The 19255-nt window shown below is 41.5% G+C and overlaps 1 protein-coding gene across 3 annotated transcripts in view; it reads right to left on the bottom strand.

The window, feature by feature from the left end:
- The window catches only part of GRID1 (glutamate ionotropic receptor delta type subunit 1), a 2431615-nt gene that overhangs the window by 347217 nt on the left and 2065143 nt on the right, over positions 1-19255 (bottom strand). For all 3 annotated transcript variants that reach the window (XM_086920133.1, XM_086920134.1, XM_086920135.1), the window contains exon 12: positions 18788-18926. In XM_086920133.1, the coding sequence (XP_086776259.1) occupies positions 18788-18926 (139 nt within the window). The remainder of the gene's footprint in view (positions 1-18787; positions 18927-19255) is intronic.

Raw genomic sequence — 19255 nt, 5'->3', positions numbered from 1 at the left:
TCCCACTGGGGCATGATGTAAACGGGTCCTATGGCATGGGGTCGATCTGTTTCTCATGTATTGGTTGTACTGATGCCCACTTGGGCTTGATCCCGATGTTCAACACAGGCCCGTTCTTGAGCCATCTATTAATTTGACTATGCGGGGGTACTGTGTCTCTTTGCATTATGTGTTTGCCCACTGTTGCTCATAACTGAGTAGCAGATCTAACGTGTAGGAATGATTGAACCCGTAGTTGGGGTACAATTCCGACGTGTTGAAATGACTAAGCCTCCGGTATGCCTGATTATTTCCGGTAGTGCATGGTGGTCCTTGTAGTTCTCCTCAGTGAGGAGTGAATATAAAAATACAGGGTACGCAGTCAATACATACTTGTAAATATTGTATATAGTCTCATTACTGTTATCTAATTAGACACAATTGTATCTATGCCTATGTTTGATAATACGGCAGGTGAACGTGATGCACCTCAAATGTATAGAATAACAGACAATGATGTAAATAGTCTGTTTTTACTCTTTATTTCTTGAATGTCACATATTTTGTATAAAACTTTATTGTTTTTTCATACCCACTACTCATGAACAAGAAGAGGACGCTTCAAAAGGCGTAGGGTGACTTTCTGTGAATAGATTCATGCTTGAAGAAATTTATGGGCCAAGGCTTGTTGTCTTTGTACGCTCGAGATAGCATCTTTTTCGTGTGGATTTATTAGGGTTGGCGACCCTGCCACGGCCCGCCATTGCAAGCGGCACGGGTTCTTCGCTGCAATTACTGCTATATGTATATATATTATTCAAGTTTACACAAATGAAGATATTCAAACAACTATGATCCATTGTTTTGGGCACATTTTCGGTGCATTTATGCAGCCAATTGAATTATTATAACAGACCACAATATAAACAACATCATTGTGTTCATATGTCGAAACATCAGGTTTTATGAATTGGAAAGCCTAGATGATTTTAAAGCATTCATAAGTATTTATATTTATTTATATGCTATATTTGCACAGATTAGGTGGCGTCATTTGCACACATGCATTTGCACTTTTTCTACGCGCATTGCACTTTTCAGTGACATATGATCAGTGGTTACACTATGTTGTCTTTTTGCAATCGAATATACAAACGCATTTATGCGGGCATCATGTGCCACCACAAATGGGCGTTATCAACATTTTTTTGATATTGAATTCTAAAATAACGATAAAATTTACAATTTTATAAAAATGTAAATGTCAGTGTAAACTTTGGCAACAAAATGTTAATAATGCATTAATACCTCCTTTTTATTCAACTGTATATATATATATATCAAATGATGGTTTGGAAAACAGACTAGCTATGTCGAATATATGTAGTATGTTCTCAGTTTTAACGCTTCTAATCACATGGTGTTGCAAAAAGAAAAAAATGGTCATTTGAATCTGTGCAATGGACCCTTTAAAAGGGATGTTCCTTTACTTGCCTGACGATCTGTGACCAAGGGCGGATGCCCGAAACGCGTTAGATTTGATGAACTTGCCTTTCCATTAAATATTGCCAAATGAAGATTGGGACTCGCGTGGTTTTTCTGTTCAGCTGCCTTGCCGGTGGTTTGTGATGAAAAATTGCTGTTGTTCAATATATATATATATATATATATATTACCTACTGGCGGTCGCCAGTAGGTAGTTATAGTTAGGATCTACTTTCCATAGGAAATCCGCAACATTCTATTGGGAATAACTTTGGCGCCGGTGGACGAATCTTTGCGAATTTCTTAAAGTTCGTGGCCCGCTCCGCTCCGCTCCTTCCCTGAAAGTGTGGGGGGGATTCGTCAAGCGGGGGCCGAGATAAAAGGGGGGTCCCAAAACGTGTTTTCTCCATGTTAATTTCCATAGGGCGGTCGGCCTCACTTTTAGCCCGAAAGGCTGAATGGATTTTCACCAAACTTGGCAAAATTGTAGGGACTGGTAGCCCGATGTGCCTTTGCTATGTCTCAAGATATGTGCTACAGTGGATTTTGAGTAATTTAGGATTAAAAAAATATATATATCTATAGCCGCGCCCCGGGGAGCGCCCCGGGGAGCGCACCGGGCGTGCCACGCGACTTGCGCATGGAAAGCTGATTGGCTCTCGGGTGTTTGTAAACATTCCAAACAGTCCGGAGCGGCCGCCATCTTGTGTCTTGGTAGATTCGAGACACAAGAAGTGTGGTCATGGACACTATTCATAGGGGAGGGTGAGAGCAGGATGTTGTTGCTGGGAGTCTATATAGTGTGTGAGTTAATGCTGTTGGTGTCTTAGACCCAATATTTGGCTTTTGTTGGTAGGCCCTTTGCAGTAATAGCCTTTTTTAAGAAGTAAAAGGTAATGAAGTGGTGGTCAGTCCAATATTGGGGGAGAGTGGATTCAATTTGTATGGTGGTATCTTTAGCAATGATTAAGTCTAGGGTTGCTCCTTTGTTATGGGTTGGGCTGCTGCAGGCTTAGATAATGTTGAGGTCTTAAGAGGAACGATTTAAAACTAGTTATAAGAGGGTCATTGAAATTGTTCCAGTGGATAATGAAATCACCAAGGAAAACGTGGTTGCAGTGATGTTCTTTGATAATCTCCATGATCGTTCAATAAATAAGTGGTTTCCTCCTGGTGGGTGATAAAATGTGTGGAGGGAGCACATTGAATTGTTAAAGGTGTTGATGTCTATCCTGAGGTATTCACAAGACGATAGCAATAGAGTGTGTGATTGTTTCATAGAGAGCGAGGATCTCTATATACAGGCTAGGCCACCTCCAGGGCGTATATAATGGTCTAGTATAATAATATCATAACTGGAGGGGACAGGGGCTTATAGGATAGCAGTAGAGGATTAGTTTAACCAGGTTTCAGTGAGCATGAGGATGTCTAGGTCCGAATTGAGTAGAAGCTTAGCTATGTTAGCTGCGTGTTTCACAGCTGAGCGGCAGTTTAACAGTGCACCTTCCAGAGTTGTTTTGGAGGTGATTAAGGACATATGTGAGATGGGAACTCATGTGAGGTTTGTTTTGTTAAACCTTGTGCTGGGGTATGATGTATTGATAGGTTGTGTGATAATCATTTTATTTTGTGTGGCAGGAAGAGTGTGCACAGTAGGAGCAAGGTTATAAGAGTCAAGGAGGGAAAGTAAATCATTGAGTAAAATCTATCTGATTAGTCTATTAGCCGGTCAGAAGGAGTGCTAAAGGTTAGGTGTGGATCTCCAGCAAGGGAGTGGCATCTCTGTAAAGGCATTGATAGTATCAGATTGGGAGTTTGAGGTTTGGGAATTGTTGGTCTGAAGGTGCATTAGGTGTGAGGACCATGTGTGCTCAAGGTTGGAGGTGATAGGAACTAGTGAGAGAATGCCAGATCAAATAAATTGTAGCTCAGACTGTATAGTGTCGAGCTTAGAGTCAGTGAGGAGGTTTTTAAAAAGATATTGGTTGGGGGAGGCATTGGAGTGAAGAAGAATAGCAGATCAGTTGGGGAGCTGACATTAGTGAGGATTGTTGTCAGACGCTTGGTAGTGATTGGTAGAGGAGGGTTGGAGGATGAGTTGGTCCTGTTGATGGGGGTGTGGGAGTGGAGAATTCTAAGGGGGTGGGAATTGATGTTGACAGATTGGTGTAGAGGTGGGAGTACATTGGTGTTGTCAGTGGCCTCTGAAGTGTGTGGTAGTGTCAGTGAATAAGTGTCAACCAGGGGGTAGCGGAGAGAAAGGGGAGAGAGGCGGGTAGGTGAAAGGAGGCTACCAGAAGGGCTGGAACAAAGGGTAGTAGTAAGATGGTGGGTGGAGAAGTGGATGTGTCAAGTGTGTGCCCTTGGTAGGAGAAAAGATCACTGAAAAGGAGGATGCCAGAAGGGGTGGAATCAGAGGGGAGTAGCAAGGTGGAGGGTAGGGGAGTGGTTGTGTGAAGTGTGTTTTTGAGGTAGGAGAAGAGATCATTGAAAAGTTCCAGATAATAATCTGAGGATTGAATGAGTTCAGTGCCGTTGTTATAGATGGAAATGGGTGCATTACCATTGAATATCGTGGAGGGTGCTTTATTAAGTTTATAGCCATGTGCGATTTTCATGGTGATAGTGGTACTGACAGAGGAAGAGAGGACTTTCCTCCATTTGTCACGTCGATTGGTGGAGATGATGAGGTCTTTTAGTACGGAACCCTTGATGTGGCAAAAGTAGGGGTTGATTATAAGAGTTTCTTTCTTGAGGATGGGGATTTTATGTTTGAGATTTCTCAAGGCGATTTGGGAAAGGTTGGGAGGGTAGTTAATTAAACAATCATTTCTTATAGGGAATAGTAGGGAGTTTAGCTTTTCAGCATTAGAATGATCCATGTTGGGTGGAGGGGGCAGGCAAATATGGGGAGAGTAGGTTAAGGCTGATAAAGGGGTTATGTCCTTGCATCCAAAAGTGGTGGGGGCATGCATACGGATGTGTGAGTATGTGGGACATGTGACAGATTACACTGTAGTAAAGAATGGAACATAAAAGCATGCAATCAGTTCCAACATATTATCAATTCCAACCTTGTATCAGAGATTTGCATTCAGTAATTCTAGGAATATATTCTAAAACATCTAGTACAGCTGATTAGTCACTGTGAACATGGGATAGGTAGTGTTCCCGATTCCTGAGGTGAGAGCGACACTGCTAAACCACGAGCAGCCTATAAACAAAATAACAGGCACAATAACAAAGAAACAGGTACAAACCAGATATTGATTTGAGAGCTGGGACATTATTTTGGGGAAAAAATGGACAGATTATGTGCAAGAGGGGAAACCATTGTACCAAGAGCCCAATATGGCAGAATATTTATTTAGTGAGACTGAAGTAGCAATGAGTAAGAGTCAGTTAGGCGACGGATCGCGAGAAGGGTCATGTTTTAGGTAGACAGTAACAAACCAGAGCGCCATTCTAAGATGGTCACCTTCTTAGTAGTTTCTAGATAAAGGTTCTTGGCAGAGGGGAGTTCTCTTTGAGTTTCTGGTTTTGGGAAGGTCTTAGTCCTATGTCAATTATTAGTTTGTAGGGGACGTCATGATGGGTGAAAAAAGGTGGTCCTTTTTCCCAGTGTAGGTAGGCAGTAGATAAGTGTCCTTTTTTATTTTTTGCAGTCAATAAATCAACCATATAAAAGAAAGCCTAGACAAGATACCCTCCATTTTGTGAAAGAAGAAAGTAATAATGGGAGACACCCAGGCCAGGATGGAGGGGGTAAATCTGCAGAGGCAGGACAGACAACATTAAACCCATCCCACAAGAGATATCAATGTCCAAAGATAGAATGGCAAATCTGGGTTCCATTGGGTAGGTAGCATTCAGTCAATCAGTCAGTCAAGATAACTTTATTTCACCAACACACTGATGGCAGAAAAGTATTCTACAGAAGTACCAAATGTCATTGATATTACAGCTTAAAATTATATAGGATCACACAAATTTAAATAAAAAGATTATATGTGTTTTAAAATGAGTAATAAATGATAAATATACACAAAGTTAATACATAGTTCATAGATTACAGTTTAAAAATCAAGTTGGAGATATGAACTTCTATAAAAGGATCAGACAATAACTGTAGAAAAAACAAAGCCACACAGCACTATTCAAACTTAAGTTTATAAATGAGGGGAACAATAAATCTTTTCCTTTCTTGAACATAAAATTTGCAAAAGAACAACAAATTAAGATTATTCTAGGTAGAGGTATTGTTATAAGGACAAGGTGCCAGCTCGGAAATCGCATAGATTTTCCGTTGATCGATCCCCATTGCCTCCATGATCTGCCACAGCCTAGACTGTGCCACACGGTCAAAGGCTGCGGACAGATCCATGAAGGCAAGGTATACGTGTCCTTTCTTAGCTGCTGTATATTTGGCTATAATTAAATTCAAATTCAGGCACTGGTTCATTGTGCCCTTTCCTTTTCTAAATCCATATTGGCATGGGATAACAATATTCCTTTCCTTGGCCCATTCCTGAAGTCTGTTTAAATGTAACCGGCCCATTATTTTGGCAGTGGAATCTAATAAAGATATGGGCCTATGGTTTTTTTGGAAGCATGTTATCCTCCTTTTTAAAAATAGGTACTATTACAGTCATCTTCCATTAGAAAGGGGCACCTGTTTGAGCAATTTTATTAAAAACATTTGTTAAAAGTGTTGCTCAAAGGTCTTGGTTTTCTAGAAAAAAATCAATTGGTACAGTGTCAGGTCCAGGTGCCTTTGCTCTTTTACATTGATTGAGGGCATATTAGTTTCTTACAAAGTGAATATGATACTGTTTCCTGTACCAACTAAAGTTAAAGGGGGAGGTTGGACAATATTCTCCTCAGTATATCCAAATAGGCATTCAAAGTGAGAAACCCATGCCTCCTGTTCTACATGAGTGTCTAATGTCATTATTTTATCATCTTTGAGGAAAGGGGCATTAATCAGTGCCAAAAAGCTGTTTTGATTGATTGATTGGTTAACACTTGGAACATTTGCTGCTCGGGCTAAGTCATTTACATGTGAAGGCAACTCCACTCTATGTTGTGACAGCCCTTACCCCCCTTTTCATAACAGACTAATCAGTAGCATTAGCAGGTATGTTGTTATCCATATTCCCATTGAAAACATTACTCTCCTCCAGTTACATTTAGCCATATTATGATTGCTAGGTGTCATAAATATTTCAAAGTCCAACAATCTAATATCAATAGATGACAACCTGTGAATCAGTGGATCTAGAAGAACTGCTACTGTAGTTTCAAGCTTTATCCAAAAGTCAACCTCTATAGTAGTTGACCCCCCCGGATCAGTCTCAACGTTGGATACATTTGTCTCATTGGTGATCTCTTTATCAGTAGATTTATTCCTGCTAAGCTTGGGTGATGGTAGATGTTGTTTGCCCACGGCTTGGCCCTTTCTTTTCTTTGCGGGTGGTGCAAAACTGTTCACATGATTGGTTTTAAAATAGACATTTATACCCGAGTGACCACATTTGGCTTGATTGATGATCTAGGAGTATTAGCATTATTCTGTGTTGTATGAACTTCTATAATTTCAGAATTTTGATTTGTTAAGGGTAGTCTATTGTCTTGGGATGCAGGATCTTCCAGGATTGAATATGAGGCAGGGGCAACAGGAGCTGGAGCCATGGGGTCGGTTATATTATCAATATTTATCACAGGTTCAAGGGAAAGTATACGCTCAGTTAGTTCTATTTGGTACATAAGTACCGACTTGGCCCATATAAAGAATGCGTCCAATGTCTCCACAACCCCTTGCCCAATTCCTGGCCTAAGCTTACTCATAATGACCTGACCCTACAGATTATAATACTATTTATTTATGGCACTGTCCCTTTATAATGCCTGTCTCAGGGAGCCCGTTGGCAATATAAGATGTTAATGATATGGCACAGCCCAGCCTCGATCAGTCTCGGATGGGCTCAGACGGGCCCGCTCTTGATCCGGGCTATGTCCGGGCGCCGTCCACGCGCACGTCCTGCGTTGCGGGAGTCTGCAGTGTTTTTTTTTAGCACCTCCAGGTGCAGTTGGGTTTGCTGTCAGCTGTGTGCCCCGGGCCTCGAGTGTGAGGCAGGCTGGAAGATGTGGTCCCCTGGGACCAGGCAGAAAGCCAAGGCAAGCAGGAGTGGCAGAAAAGGAACCCACACTGCGGAAGTCTGTGGTGGTTTTTGTAGCGCCTACAGGCGCAGTAGGGATTGCTATCAGCTATATGCCCCAAGCCTCAAGCATGAGGCAGGCTGGAAGATGTGGTCCTCCGGGACCAGGCAGAAATCCAAGGAAAGCAGGAGCGGCAGAAAAGGAACCCACGCTGCAGGAGTCTGCAGTGGTTTTTGTAGCGCCTCCAGGTGCAGTTGGGATTGCTGTCAGCTGTGTTGCCCGAGCCTCGAGCGTGAGGCAGGCAGAAAGCAAAGGCAAGCAGGAGGGGCAGTAAAGGAACCATGCAATCATTTATAGTTTAAGTTGACTAGAGGTCATGAAAATGATTCCACTTACATGCAAAATCTGTGCCTCATTAAAAAAAAAACAAGAATGTCTAGCACTGTCAATATTTTTATGAAACGTTTTAATTGTTGATTTTAAGGATCATATATCAAAGCTTACTGATTACATCAACGATGTAACCAAAAAGACTGGATGATTTTTTTGTGCTAATATTCTATGTGAAAAAAATCAGCAAGCATTATTAAAGTTGCAAAGGGTCTATGATTTCTCATGTTTCCCAAAAATGCCCTTTTTGCCTTCTCTGTACCAATCATAATTGGGGAGGCCTCTAAAATATCTGCCTCCCTGCCTCTTTTCCTGCATGCCTACAGGGCCAGCTTTAGCTGTGGTGGCGCACAGTGTTGCAATTTTTTATGGCGCCTACTGATTCCTGGGCACTCACCCTCCAACAGTGTCCCTCATCTCTCCATAAGCCCTCTATTAAAAACATTTAACTTGTGTTTAGCGCTACTTATACCAGTAATGGGTGTCACAGCAAAGCAAATGCAAAGCGAGCTACTGTTTCGGCCAAACAAGCCATAACAATTACAATTCAATATACAACTCAATTTACTATCAACAATTCATCCGATAAAATACTACGGTACAATTAATACAAATAATAATCCTTTAAGAACTGTGCAGTTCATTTCAGATCATCTTAGTTCATATACTAAAAATGTAGCTCCTATTTCTCACACAGGTGAGACTATCTACCACTCTTTCCTCTAATATTATACAAAATGAGTTTAAAAGACAAGCAACCTATTTGCTAGCCAATCGTTTTGTCAATACACATTCTCTCAACAGTTATGCCCATGGCATAACTCGATGACCCTGGCAGCCAAACTAAAAAATATATATTGTTGAACTTGTGTATCAACGTTCAAATTTAAATTTGTGACTGATCTTTGTTTCCATGCTCCAAAAATATAAGATGAAATGGCCGCTATGATAGCTCTGTCATCAGTTCTCCTACAGAGAGCCTCCACCTCTTCACAAGTTCTAATATTAGATTTTAGAAAGATTGATCACAAATAATATATACGGATGTGGTAAGTAAAGTGACACAGCAAAAGAAAATGTGTTAACGTTTTGCAGCCTCCAAGGGGGCAAGGGCTCTGCTCCATTCCATCACATGGTAATTTCAACCATCTTTAAGTCACAAAAGCCACTGGTAGTGTACCTAATCTACATTTAAGATAAAGAGCTCAATTTCCTGCCAGATAAATGATACTGAGACAATCAATGAAAAACAATTCTTGATTAAAAGAAAAATAGTACTTTGATGAGGCACCAAGGGAGCTCATGTTTGTTGTTTGTAGTGCCAATATGTCTTTGTTACCACATCAAGGCTATCCTTTGTGATAATTTCCGGATTAATCCAATATTTATTCAAGCTAATAGTGGTCAGAACATCTGTCAAATGAGGAAACCATTGTAGCTTGTAATAATCTTGCTGCTTCATAATATCTTGCAATGTGAGTCTATATGATACCAATTCAGGCTTAGACCATATGCAAACCCAATATATTAGGGGAGGCAATGCAGTATAGTCCTCAATTTTGTCTGTACCTAAATCCACCCTCAAAGCCAACATTGGCACACCAGGCCCCTGTAGTAGCAAACTTTGTATGGAATTATTTTCAGTGATTTGAATTTTTGAGCTTTTCTTGTAACCTCAGGGCCATATGTACGAGCAGCACTTTCTTTCATTTTGTAGGATAAGATTGCTGATTTCACTGATCGTTTGCCCAATGAATTTGCAAACCTCAATATCCCTCCAGCTTGCTGTGCCAATATGATTGTACTTTTTGATTGCTGTTGGGACCACTTTAGTTTATCATCCAGTCGAATATCAAGATAATTGTAAGTGGATACTTGTTTCAATTATGTTTTATAAACCTTAAAAGTGGCTCTCAATTTTTGTTTTTGCTTCTAAAATCATAAATATTGTTTTATCGAAATTAAGAGACAATTTTCTTGCTGTACACAATTACTCAAAGCCTTCCAATAGACAATGCCTTGATATCTCCATTCAACAGTACTGCATTGTCGGAAAAGAGCAAAATTGGAATGTAGTTGTTGCCAACTTTCGGGACATCCAAATTAAGATTTTTCAGAGTTGCAACAACGTCATTTATGTAGCAGTTAAAAAGTGTTGGGGCTAAGATACAGCCCTGTTTGACAACTTGCTGGATTGGGATTTCAGTTGTATAATCCCCTCTTGTGCTAGATCTGGTTCTTGTGGTATTACCAGAATGCAGAGCAATTGAGAGCTCCAATATGTCATCAGGGATGCTAATTCTATTTAAAATTTGCCACAACATCAAGCGATCAACGCTATCAAAGGCTGTTGAAGGTCCTTAAAAACCAGGAAGAGTGGAGAGTTTTGAAGGCATATATATATATATATATATATATATATATATATATATATATATATATATATATATATATATATCAAATTAGATTTAGTCCGAAGACCTGATCTAACTATTCTGGCCCCTCCTGAACCCAGCTTGGTACGGTGTAATCCAATCTAAGTCTTCCAACCATTGGTGTAAGTGAGATAAAAGTAATTTTCCAAACATTTTGCCCACGCCATCTGGTAAAGAAATCGGCAGATAATTAGTGACAAGATCTCTCTGGCCCCTTTGTGCATAGGCACGATTATTGATTTCTATCATGAATGTGGGATTTCTCTTAGGATCCAGATGGTATTAAAGGTTTGGATTAGATAAGGAGACCAAAGAGTTAACTCGTTGCGAAAGGCATCTGATGAAATTTTGTCCGGGCCAGCCACTTTATGAGGCTTGTGCACCTTGATTGCTTGCTCAACTTCCTGTACAGTAAATTGTTACTTTTGCCCTCTAGTCATAGAATTTGCTGCAGGTATAAGAAATGTCATAGATTTTAACGTTATTTGGTCTGGCTAAGCATACGCTCTTTTCATAGCGCTCTTCTCATAGCGCGCCCTGCATCGCAAAATGTGATGCAGGGTGCGCTACGAAATTCATTTTATTTATTAAATTGTTTACTTATCTTCAATTATCCATACTCCAGTTTTTAGCATCCCCACCCTGCCCATCCCCGCGCCGCCTTTCCGCTCCACCGAAACTCCCTCCACGGGCCGTGGCTGCTGCTACATTTTATTGAAAGTTAAACATCCTGGATTTTTCTTGTCTACTATGTACCATAATATCTGCGATTTTGTAATTGTGTTTAAGTATTATGTCTCATGGTATTTACTATTTGTATTACACAGCATGGGTATTGCTTTAAAATTAATGACATTTAGTTGCACTACCTTGTACCATAAAAAGATTTGCACTTATACGTCCAATATCTGTACATTTATGCTCCAATAAATGAGAGGTTTAACCTTTAAATTCAAAATTTCAGAGCAGCTTTTAACCTGCACATATCAACTATGCCTTGATTGTATAGTTACTCACATTTATTAGCAACATCCTCTGTTAAATGTGGATCTAGTTAACAAAGATCTTTGCACACCTAAGTTAAACTAAGGTAAGGAACTTCAAGGACCCTGTGAATATAAATTTCCATTCCGGAATCACAAATTTAGGATAGGTAGGATTGCATGTTCGAATGGTGTACTAAAGAGTGCAAAAATTATGCTAGAATGACATATTCCCCATACTTACACATTTAAGTTCAATTTCAATTTCAAAGCTTTTATTCGATTTGTAAACAAATCATACAAGCAAACATGAAATCAATCCATTACATTAAAAATTATTATAAAATACAAAATTTATACAGGGGAATCCAAGATAATTCATGTAAGGGTAGGACACATACAGACCAGCGTTTAACATTGGATCATAATTAGAACAAAGTTAAAATCGTACAGACAGGAATGAATAAATTAGCACAAAATGTTTATCCTGGCAGCTGTACGTTGAACAATAAGCCCCCACCTAGTCGTGGGACATGAAAGTTTTAGATTTTAAAAATTTGTTAAAACAGGCAGAAAGGTATAGAAATATAGCAGCACTAGATATATCCTGGCAGCTGTATGATAAAAATATAAAAGAATCAAGGAAAAGAAAAAGAGAACATGTACAGACAGGGTTAAAGATAAATTGAGCACTACTAAAGAAAGTGCTCCCCCTGGCAGCTGTACGTTTTGAGAAGTACAGACAGGAATATAGAGATCATGGCAATACAATGCTTTTCCTGGCAGCTGTACATTTCAAAATATAAATGGCAACAGAAAAACATATGTCCACATTTTCTAAAGCTGACAGTAACACAAGGGCATTCTTAAAAGACCGTATTTTGTATTTAATAAATATAGGTTTTAAGTACCTTAGTCTTAGAAAATGATAAAATTTACAAAAAAGTAAGAAATGGCAGCAACTCTGGCGTGAAACGTTGTCACAAGGGCAGGGGGTTTCAGATTTCTGTTTCTGTACTGGGAACGCAACAAGATGGTGTGCAATGCCCAACCTGACGCGAGTTAAAACATATTGATGAGATGGGCGACTGACATGTAAAAGATATGCTTGGAACCCCGGTGGCAAGTTAAGTTCTCTATAAAACTTTACGGTAGTTAGCTTGCCATATACCTCTTCTCGCCCTTTCTTTTTATACATCAAGAACATTTGTTTAATCTCTTTTTTGGGTATTTCTACCGCAAGTTCGGGGTCAGTGAGAACATCAATATCAAACAAAGTCTTAAACCAGAAACTAATATATTTCAGCCAAAGAATACGAAAAGAAAAGTCCAAGCCTATACAGTCAAGAATAATTTCTTGAGTGAATCGAGTTTCAGGCTTAGCCCAAATAGATCGCCACAATAAGAGTGGACGAACGGCTGCTAAGTCCGAAATAAACTCGACCCCAACCTCGTCATGAATTAATTGAATGGAAGCGGAGTGGGGAACACATAGCACTTTTCTTAGGAACTTGTTCTCCTCTTTTTGGAGGGAGGTGCCATCTGTGTGGCCCCACACTCCAGCCCCATACAATGCCGAGGGAACACAGCTAATATTGTAAATGTTAATCATGTCACGAATGCTTCTTGAGCCGAGCTTAGATGAGAAACGAAAAACACTGCTGGTACAACGAGTCATTTTCGACCTAGCATTTTCAAGCTCTGATTTCCAGGACCCATCATTAGCATAGGTGATTCCTAAATAACAAAATGTTTTAACTTGTAGCATTTTGACGCTGTCAAGATAGAAATTGGACTTTAGTTTATTGGCTGACTCACCGCACAACATAACATAGGTCTTAGATTTGTTTACACAAAGTCTCCTGTTTTGTATGAACAGCATAAAACCATCAATGAGACGTTGTAAGCCCATCTGAGTGCGTGATAAAAGTACTGCGTCGTCCGCATAAAGTAAGATTGAGACAGGATTGCCTCCAATCTGCGGGGCATCTGCTGATATGGTTGCCAAAGTGCGATCAACACAGTTAATAAAAAGAGAAAATAAAAGAGGAGCTAGTACGCATCCTTGGCGGATGCCCCTGGATACCTTGAAGAATGGTGTGCATTCACCATGGCTGCCATATCGGACTTTACAAGAGAGTTTCTGGTAAAGCCTAGCCAGGAAATGTACTATTTCTTTAGGTGCTCCTAACTCCAGTAAAACCTGCCAAAGAATGCCATGGTCAACTAAATCAAATGCGCTGCTCAGATCAGCAAAACATAAAAATAAATTACCCTTTTTGGCTACTGTGTATTTGTTAATTAAAAGATCCAAGTTCACGCATTGCTCCAGAGTACCCATCCCCTTCCTGAAGCCGTATTGCACTTTAGTTAAAATACTCATATCTTCTGCCCAAGTTTCCAGTCTAATGAGCAGGATTCTGCTCATAACCTTTACTGAGGCATCCAATAGAGAAATTGGCCGATAGTTAGAGGCCTCGGATTTACTGCCTTTTTTAAATAAGGGCACGATCACCGATTGACCCCAAGAGGGAGGGAAATCGCCTACAGCTGCACAGTTAAATGTCCTAACCAAAATGGGGGCCCACAGGTTAGGTTCTGTTTTTAATAAATCTATGGGCACCCCATCAGGTCCCGGGGCCTTCCCCCCCTTGCTATTGGCAAGGCCTTCCAGTCCCTCCTGTAGCGTAATTTCCAAAGGTATAGGTGACCACAATGGCAAATCAACCGAGGGTTGGGTCAATAATACCTTTTCTGGGTTAAAAATATTAGTAAAATGAGAGACCCAGTCCTCGCACGCAACATAAGAAGTAATTTCTGGGACACCTTCCGAATTTAAGAATGGACTGTTGACTATTTCCCAGTAGAGTTTACTGTTTTTTGTCTCAACAGCTTCATTCAGTTTATCCCAAGCTTCTCTCTGTAGTACCTTTTTCCTGTTAGAGATAGCCAGTTTGTAGTTAACCCTTGCTTCTTTGATGCTAATACCATCTCGGGGTTTGAGCCCTAAAACTCGTTTTAATTCCCGTAAAGTTGTAGTGCAGGGCTTATCAAACCATCCCAGTTTTATCGTTTTATTGGCTGAGGGTTTTTTAGTAAAGATACCCTCAATGATGGTATTGATGTTAATAAACTGGGATATCAAAAGTTCGTGGTTAACAACATCTTTAAGGCAATAGCTAATCTCAATTTTACAGCTGACTATTACCTCCCTTTGTTTAGCCACAGAATTGACCCCCGTCCACTTGATTCTCGGGCCGTTAGGTCGTTGGGACACTATATCGGTGGTACAGGTTTCCCCAGTTCTTTGTTTGACACCCCTTGAAGGAAGGGTAACACAAATACTGTTGTGATCGCTGAGACTTTCCTCTCTCACATACAAGCTAGAATAGTCCCCATTACTTGAGAACAAGATGTGATCGATAAAAGTCCCAGCTTCCCTCCCTGTAAAGGTGGGGCAACTGGCGTTCTGTTTATTTTTGTTGCAATTTAGTAAGGATAAATCTAGTTTTAGTAGCAGGTTATTTAAGGTGGAGCCGTAATGACAGTGCGGGAAGTGGGGAAAATCCTCGCTCCTTCCCGCACCCCCATTAAAATTATCCGACTCCACTCCAAAACCGCATGGGTTACCCTTAGATAGCTGGCATGGCTGCAAATTAAAGTCTCCAGCCCATAGGATGTCTAACTGCTTGTTTGAGATGCCTATAGCCTTAGCAATTTCTTTTTCCAGGGGGTACAGGATATTCCCTCTGGAGGCATCAAAGATGTTGTTGTAAAAGTTGACAAGAACCAGGTCATTACCCTGAGCGCATGCAATCCGCAGTACCTGGCTGTAAGCTCCCACATTTGTGCTACTTCTAACTTTGAAGGTTTCCAATCTGTTGGAAAGGAGAATCAGAAGACCCCCCTTTGCCCTACCAGAATTGGATTTAGTGGCATTCAGGCAATGTGAAGAATAACCTTCTACGTTGATGTCTTCCTGACTCCAGGTCTCCTGGAGGAGGACTATATCAAACCCTTCTCCTATGAATTTAGACCAAAAAGGGGTATTTAGTTTCCCTGCGATACCAGCAATATTCCATGATATCAAAATAAGGTCACCAGGCTTAGTTACATGAGCTGGTATCTTGGAAGGTCCAGTTACTACCCGACAAGTGGGGGATTGGATGTTAAGAGGGTGGGAACAAGAGGGGGGTGATTGGATAAAAGAACTTTCGGGTGCTGTAATCTTATGTAAAACCTTGTGACCACTAGAGAACACAGGGGTCACTGCAGGAGCAGAGTTAGGGCTGACAGGGTCAGGTCGCACAGCCACATCAGATGCTGACCACCTGTTGTCAGTTGAGGTCAGTGAAGATGGAACATAAAGTCAATCAACCATCTCCAGGCAGTCAAATCTGTTAGTGGTTTGGATGCCCTGCCACCCGCCGTCTGTAAAACGGTTATTGTTGGGATACCAGGGACGAGGTACCCAATCCCTACCTCTAGATTGTTGGATTTGCCATGGGTCGCCATAGTCCCATTGGTGTTCTTGGTTCATAGCCCAATTTGGCGGAGGAATTGGGTAATGATAATTAGAAGTAGGGGGGTAGAAAAAGGAGAGTCGATGGGTATCGATTCCTCCCTTCTTCTCTAGATCAGGCCATGAACATATGTGGTTCACAGTAGAGGCATCCTCACATGTAACAATGACACAGTCCCCTTGAATGCTCTTGGGGATCTTACCCACCCAAGAAACCCTGCGTACCGAGGATATTCTACAGGTAAATGGGGGCTTCAGAGGCCTATGGATGCAAAGCCATTGCAGAATTTTATTCCGGAGGGACCATTGGGGTTCACCAGTTCCCTCTGGGAGTTCCGGTACTCCTGTTAAAATTGCCGTGAAAGGAGATACCTCTGGGGCCAATTGAAAAGGGCGTTTAGGTTTAGGCCTCTTTTTATCTGCATGGGAATTAGCTTTAGCTTTTGGGGCCTTATTGTTGCTGGTGGATCGCTGTAGGGGCTCATTAGTAAGAATACGGTTAGCATCATTAGAAGTAACTTGTGGGGCCTCGACAGCACAAATTTGCTGGCTGGATGACGGTGTCTGAGGTGGTAATTTAGCTTTCGGCTTAGATTTGGAACAGTTAGTGCAAGTGTTAGAATTAGCCGAAGTTTCGATTATAGGATCCTTTGTTACGGATTTGGTGTTGAACATAACTGTGTTAACAGATGGTTTGTCTGTATTAGTCTTAGCTAAAGGAACCCCCGGACAGGACGCCACGGCTGAAACCGCTGGTGTAACCCCCCCAGATTTAGCTGTTCCTGCCCTTGGGTGATTGGGGGATTTATCAATAAGTATGGCAAGCTGTTTCTCAATGACCATGATGCTCCGTTCCAGGGGCATAAGTTGTTGTTTAAATAAATCCCTGAGTTTTGCAAATAACTGGATATTATCAAAGTCGGATGGACCAGGTGCACCCCCCTGGACAATACCATTTGAAGTACAATGAGGGTTAAACAAGACAGATGTTGTGGGGTTGGTACCAGCGGAAATATTCATGGCTGGTGCTGTAATAGTCCCTTTCTTTTTCTTGTTTTTGGGATGTTGGTTAGCCTTATTCCCTTTATTTGTAGATATTGACTGCTTAGGAATGGCGCCTTCTCTCACCCCCATGGATTGAATACCTTGAGAGTGGTCGTCAACTACAATCCGCTCTAAATCCGGAGTAGTCTCAAGGTTCTCAGTAGAGTCTAGACCCAATGACAAGTTTGTGGCCGATAAATCTACGGCATTGGGAATGGAGTGTAATTGTGCTATAACATTTCCAGGTTGAGAAAGGCTAGGAATAGATGAAACTGCTGGGACTGGGGTTAAAGCTGTAGCTATGAGACCCAGGGAGGATCTCTTAGCGAACGCAAGGTCCTGGGATACCCTGCGCTCTAAAAGGGAAATGTTTAGATTGATAGCCTCGGTGGTAGTAGAGATGAATTTGTCAATAGGACCTATAAACTGTGCAGTTCTAAGTGCAGTCTTGCTTCTGGATCCCCTTGTTACTGACATAATGTGGATATGCAGGCACAGAGGCAGTGGTCCAATAGAGTCGCAATTTCAGAACCAAAGAGTACCTTTAAGTGAAGAGATAGTCGTCAAACGAATTCGGTCCGGACCAGAGGGGGGGGGCCCAGCCCTGCCTGGATCTGTCTGGAACGGGCTGAAACGGGCCCGCCCTTGGCCCGGGCTTCGCCCGGCGTCCCGCTCGCGTCCCGCGAGGCGGGGCTGACCTCGGCTTTAAGCGCCTCCTGGCGCGGCTTGTAGCGTTGCAGCCCGCTTGGGCTGATGGGGCTTGTAGTCCCCTGACCCGCGCTCCACTCGGCGGCTCAGCTTGGACAGCGAGCGGCGGGAGGCGGGCAGGGTGTGCAGGAACGCGGTGTTATCCTCCCAAAAGACGAGGCGTCTGCTAAAGCGGTAAGGCTCTCTGACCTTGTGGCAAATCCGCTGTTTGTCGGGCTGACCTCGGCTTTAAGCGCCTCCTGGCGCGGCTTGTAGCGTTGCAGCCCGCTTGGGCTGATGGGGCTTGTAGTCCCCTGACCCGCGCTCCACTCGGCGGCTCAGCTTGGACAGCAAGCGGCGGGAGGCGGGCAGGGTGTGCAGGAACGCGGTGTTATCCTCCCAAAAGACGAGGCGTCTGCTAAAGCGGTAAGGCTCTCTGACCTTGTGGCACATTTAAGTTAATTAGTACACTTATGGGTATTTTTGTGCAATTTCCTCTAAAAAAGTAGGAAGTGTCCCACAAACATGTATGGTTGCTGGTATTCACTAAACCCCTCACACAAAATAATTTGCCTGTCAGATGAGGCAATATGTATGTTTCATAGGTGATAGGTGGTATTCTTTCAGAGTGTCAATATTTTCCTTTAGGGAGAAAAACACGTTATGCAATTGAAAGCTATAGGAAACGTATGACTGTCCTAGATTTACTGAAGCTCTCAAGAAATCCTTTGGGAATCATTGAAACATTGGACATTTATTCTAAATGTAGCAGTCATTCTACAGGTGCAAATTTCCACATATTCAAATAAGGCTGCATGAATATGTATCTTGAGACTGCAGCAGATATGAATATACTATGTCTTTCACATTCAATGATCCACAGCTGCCTGAAGAACACATTTATTGAGGATATAATCTGCATAGTGGTCTGTGAGCCAATCACTTATATTGAATAAATTATTAAATAAATCAGGTTCCGTAGGGCAATTCGTTTTAGTCTGATATGACATGTGATTCGTGACAAAATTAAACTACTACAAATAAGCTATCAATTCCCTTTAGAATTTTTTTTTAATAGGCAAAACTCTCGACAATGTCCTTACCTTATGGGATTATCCATCCTTGAGACTGTTAGAAATGCGGCAAGATTTGCTGTGTAGGATGAGCACACTATAAGAGTGAAGAGCCACCAGCTTCCCATCACAATGCGCATCGCCACTGAATTTGCTGTTGATTCTCCACCTAATGATACAATTGAACATATTAACAGCAGTAGTTCCAAGTCTTTATTTTCACTTTGGTTTCACAGTGAAGATAAATGCTTATCTGATTTGCCATTTTGTGCTGGTGTCTGTAATATTACCTCCTAGGTATGTGCAAAAAAACACATGAATATAGTGCAAAACCCAGAAACAATTACTTTAAAAAAAGAAGATAACTGGCAGACAATATTTTGGTGCACGGTTTAGGATTAATGTATGGGTGAAAGGTGGATTTTGATAACATATTTAATGTATGTGTTTGACAAATGGCCTAGTATGACCTTATTTCATTTTAACAGAATAGGAACA

The sequence above is a fragment of the Lissotriton vulgaris genome, chromosome 5 (genome assembly GCF_964263255.1).
Source record: "Lissotriton vulgaris chromosome 5, aLisVul1.2, whole genome shotgun sequence".
Classification (NCBI taxonomy): domain Eukaryota; kingdom Metazoa; phylum Chordata; class Amphibia; order Caudata; family Salamandridae; genus Lissotriton; species Lissotriton vulgaris.
This window is presented reverse-complemented; position numbering and strand designations above follow the sequence as displayed.